The sequence below is a fragment of the Apaloderma vittatum genome, unplaced genomic scaffold (genome assembly GCF_000703405.1).
Source record: "Apaloderma vittatum isolate BGI_N311 unplaced genomic scaffold, ASM70340v1 scaffold32896, whole genome shotgun sequence".
In the NCBI taxonomy this organism is placed as follows: Eukaryota; Metazoa; Chordata; class Aves; order Trogoniformes; family Trogonidae; genus Apaloderma; species Apaloderma vittatum.
In genome coordinates this window covers 347-4,767 of record NW_009722848.1, presented here as the reverse complement: position 1 = coordinate 4,767, position 4,421 = coordinate 347, and the positions used below count along the sequence as shown (strand labels likewise).

General features: G+C 55.3%; 1 protein-coding gene across 1 annotated transcript in view; it reads right to left on the bottom strand.

The window, feature by feature from the left end:
* TMCO6 (transmembrane and coiled-coil domains 6) overlaps positions 1–4,421 on the bottom strand; it is a 5,130-nt gene that overhangs the window by 610 nt on the left and 99 nt on the right. The window contains exons 2-10 of the mRNA XM_009871899.1: positions 4,062–4,171; positions 3,750–3,933; positions 3,231–3,335; positions 2,548–2,633; positions 1,859–1,975; positions 1,151–1,262; positions 887–1,061; positions 646–740; positions 7–123 (exon numbers count right to left, since the gene is read on the bottom strand). Coding sequence (XP_009870201.1) covers positions 7–123; positions 646–740; positions 887–1,061; positions 1,151–1,262; positions 1,859–1,975; positions 2,548–2,633; positions 3,231–3,335; positions 3,750–3,933; positions 4,062–4,171 — 1,101 coding nt within the window. The remainder of the gene's footprint in view (positions 1–6; positions 124–645; positions 741–886; positions 1,062–1,150; positions 1,263–1,858; positions 1,976–2,547; positions 2,634–3,230; positions 3,336–3,749; positions 3,934–4,061; positions 4,172–4,421) is intronic.

Below are 4,421 nucleotides of genomic sequence, written 5' to 3'. Positions count from 1 at the left end.
CCCCACCACTTCGGGGTCAGGCAGCGAGAGGGTGGGCAGCAGCAGGGGCAGGACGGGCTGCTGGTGCAGGTGCTGGCAGTAGGCTGGTCCCTTCTCCGCTATATTGCACAGAATTGTCAGGACCTGGATGGAGGAGAAAGCCACGTGAGGGAGTGAGTGATGAACACGTGGTTAGCGTGGTTCCAAGAAACATCCCATGTCCTTCTTGGAGGTCCTGCCCAGGTGGTTCCCCAAAGCCACGTGCCCACCAGACAGGTTTCTAATGCTCTTTAAAAGCCTTCTTCACCCCCACGCCACTGTTTGCCTCCCGCCAAGCTGACACAGCTGTACCACCCACCCCTTGGCAGAGCATCCCCCAGGGCCCCCTTAAAACTTCGGTGTCCTTTAGTTTTAGGCAGCAGCCTCCCCAAGCCCACCCCCAAGTTAACATCTGTGACCCCTTTTTCTGCAGGGATAAGATTCTGTCAAGGGTAAATACAGACACGGGGATGTCAGGGGAGGTGGATGGTGGCTCTACCACTACCAAGGAGCCTCCACCAACACAAGCCAAGCTCCAATGTGAGCGCTGTGCACACAGGATTTCAGGTTCCTACAAGTCCAGCGCTTTTCCCCACCCCAGACCTGGGGCTGGAGGCGAGGTCTTACCAACACAGTGGCCATCTGAGAACAGGGCAGGAGCTGCAGCAGGGCTGGGAGCAAGCCCAGGGAGAGCAGAGCAGAGCAGAAGAAGGGTTCATCAGCTGGAGGGGGCACAGAGGGAACATGTCAGTACAATGGAGGTTTCTGAGGGGAGTCTCTGTAGACAAAACGCCACAAGTCTGACAGCATTTGAGGCACGTACCAGCAGCAGCTTTCGCTCTGCCAACAGCCCCACAGGGATGCTCACCTGTGAGGTTGTTCAACAGCCAGAGCCCCTCCTGGATGAGGAAGGGGTGCTGCTGGAAGAAGTGCTCTAGGACTAGGAAGAGGGCGATGAGCAGGCGCTCGTCCTGGATCTGCGCTTCGCAGCCCGACTCCTCCGCCAGCAGGTTGCCGAGACACCGAAGCACTGGGCATACGAGCTGGGATGGTGGGAAAAGCAAACTCCCTTTAGCTGGGCCTTATCCTCACAGTGATGCTGGGAATGACCAGTGCCCTGCCCACATCTTACCAGCTCCAGGCCCTCGGGAGCATCCTGGGGCATTTCAGAAGCCAGGTCAAGCAAGAGTGAGACGAGGGCAGGCAGGGCTCCCAGCGTCAGCAATGCTGCATCAGCTGTGTGGCTGCGAAGGGAAGGGACAGTGTGGTTGCTCTCGGTGCTCAGAGAGGGAAAACTGCTGCAGCTCTCGCCAAACTATGGGGCCCAGAAATTCCTAGAAATCAATTCCTGGAAATGCTTGGAAATTCCAAGCACTCTCCTGAGCCACTACAGGCCTTGTTTCACGTTTGAACAGCAGCTTGTTCCTGAGCTTCTGAGAAAGTTTAAAAGCCCACGAAAAACTGGAATTATCCATGTCCGTCTGGAAACAGCAGCCCTGATCGTCCTTTGAGTACCCAGCTGTATGACAGTGGGCCAGCCCCAGAAGGATTCAAGGAGCTTGCCTTGGGGAATGTGAGGCACACCTCTGGACATGGGGAGGCAATTGCCAGGGGCAGTTCACAGGACTAGGAACAGCCTCCTTAGATTTATCATCCTGTAAAGGAGCTCAGTGTTCCTGCAGATATCTAACAGTGGGAATGTCCAGGACAGCAGAGAAATTGTTTTCCAGAGACAAGGGGGCAAGGTGAGGCAATCTAGATCTCCTTGCAGGGCCCTGAGCCTTTGTGCCTCTCTGGCTAACCCGCAGGGAACTCAAAACGAGCAGAAAAGTGCATTTACCTACAAATGATGTAGTGGAGACACCACGCAAATTCCACGGCTGCTCCCAGCCCAGCCTTGAGGCCAGAGCAAACCAGTCGAAGCATGTGCTGGGGGAGAACAGAGTCCAGAACCAGGCTGGGTTCAGAACAACACAGTTAGTGGAGGCACAGGGCGAGCACACACAGGACGAACAACTGACAGGGAGACGCTAGCCCCAGCTACCAAGCAAGAGAGCTGCTCTCCCCTACACCAGGGGCCACATGTTCCAAAAACATGCCTGGAAGAGACTCTGACCATAAGGGCTGCAGCCTCAGGCACCACTAGGACCCAGCACAAGCTCACCCTGTCCATGGCAGGGCCTGGGGACACACAGGACACCTTGTCCAGGGTCACATTTTTGGCACCAGGATCTGTCAAGCTGATTTTTCTCTTCGCAGGAAGAATACAGCCAGAACTTCCCTGCAGGCCTACCCTGCACAACACTGTCCTTTATGGAAATACCAGAGCTGTCTGCTCAGATGAGGCTGTAGGAAAAGAGTCAAGCCCTCATGCCCTAATCAGCTACAAAACATCCATAGTTCTGGAAGGATTCTGTTCTGAATTATTAATGTCACTGAGATGGGAAAGGCATTGCTGTCCCTGGCATGCAAATACCATGCCAGGCCCCAGGGCACATTCCGACACGGGGTTAAGAGGCTCGGACTCACGGTATGATCTCTGTGGGGGCTTCCTTGGCTTGGAGGAGCTGTGAGAGGAGGTAGCCCAGACCTTCCAGCACAGCCTCGTGCGGGGACTGCAATCAAACAGAAGAAAGCTAATCCCATGCGACAGAGCTGGGGGATCCCTGGGTGCCAGCTCCTGGGCTGGCAAGAGGGCGATACCTCTTTGTCACACCAAACCAAGCGGCTGAGCAGAGCAGCCTCTCCATGTCTGGAGACGACAGGGCACTGGGAGCAATAAAGCAACCCATGGCAACGCCAAAGCTGAGCTGAGCACCCCCTCCCCGCACTCACAGGGGATCTGGGAGCCCAAACAGCAACAGCACTGCTCTGAGCATGCAGATCTGCAAGTGGCAGGCCTGATCGTTTTTGCTGCTGGGGAGGAGAGTCTGCAGCTCCCTGTGTTGCAGACTTGGGGAAGCCACAAGGATGTGAGAGGTTCAGCTGAAGAAGAGCACAAGATGGTGACCTGAACCCCGAAAATGGAGTGCAGGAGAGCCCATAAGAGACCCTTATGCACCAGGGAACAGCCTTCTGCAGAGGGATCTCTGTTCATGGCCACTGCTGGAAGGAGGGCTTGTAACACTGTTAGCCAGCATCTGAAGGGTATCACAAAAGGCATCTTTCTGGGACAGGACAGAGGAAGAGCATGGCTGAGCTATTTCACCCACCTGGATGCAGGATGCCAGCACTGGAATGATGCCCTGAGGCAGAAGCTGCTTCCTTATGGCTTGGCTTTCTACTACCAGGTTCCCCAGCGTGTACAAACACAGCTCCTGAAACGCACCGGGGAGAGCAGGTCACCTCCTCCCCATTCCCCCACGGCACCCTGGGCACCCAGCAAGGCCTCCCGGTCCCTGCACTCCAGGACCAGGGCACACACTTCCCTAAGTGAGGCAGAAGCTGTCTTCAGTGGGATAAACATACACAGACACTGCTGGACTCTCCAGCTACTCCCTTCCCAGCTGTATCAGCTCTGTTCGGATCAGGCTGGGATCTGATCGTAGCACACTGGAGACAGTCCTGCTCCAATGGGAATGTTGGACTAGACACCTCCAGAGGGTCCTTTCCCACCAGCACTTTTAAATGAGCCATGTTAGGCTAAAGCTAGCCAAAAAAAGTTATCTCATAACCACTACCAAAGGATTATCAAGTGCCAGAGCCCTGATAAACACAAGCATGGGTCTTACCGTGAACTCAATGCTGTGTCCTGAGAGGTAGGTGAGGAGATAGGAGGTCACTGGCAGACATGCCTCAGCCACAGCAGGGTCACTGGAGTGGGATAGCTCGTGGAGACAGCGAGCTGCCTCCATCTGTATGTCAGCCAGGCTGCTGGTGAAGAGTCCGATGAGTGTCCGGATGCTGCCGTCCAGCCTGGTGGGACCCAAAGGTGCCATAACCTCCTGCCTTCCCACCCTTGGCCACACACCAGCTCACCCACACCACGGCTGGGACACAGGGCCACTTGAGACGTGCCCAGCCATGCAGTGACCTATGCTGACCTGACAAACTTCTGCTGAGTCTCTTTGTTCTGCAGAGCCCAGCGGAGGTGGCTGAGCCATCTTTTCCTATCGTCTGAACCCTTCTGCACGCCTCTGAGCAGCTCAAGAACCTACCCAAAGTGTAAAAGGTCGGTAAATTTCAAGCAGTGCCAGAGTTAAGACTTCATCCCCTTATTCCTGGAAGCAAAGAAACACAGGGTGCAGAGAGAACCTTATTGTTGCTCACTGTGTCTGGCAGTGACTCATAAAGCGCTCCCAAACCCACCTCCACCCAGGCTCCTCTGCATGCCTAGAGGTTGGGGAACACCACAGAAAACACCATTTTCCTCACCCCATCCTCTGACAGAGGGTCCGGCGCGA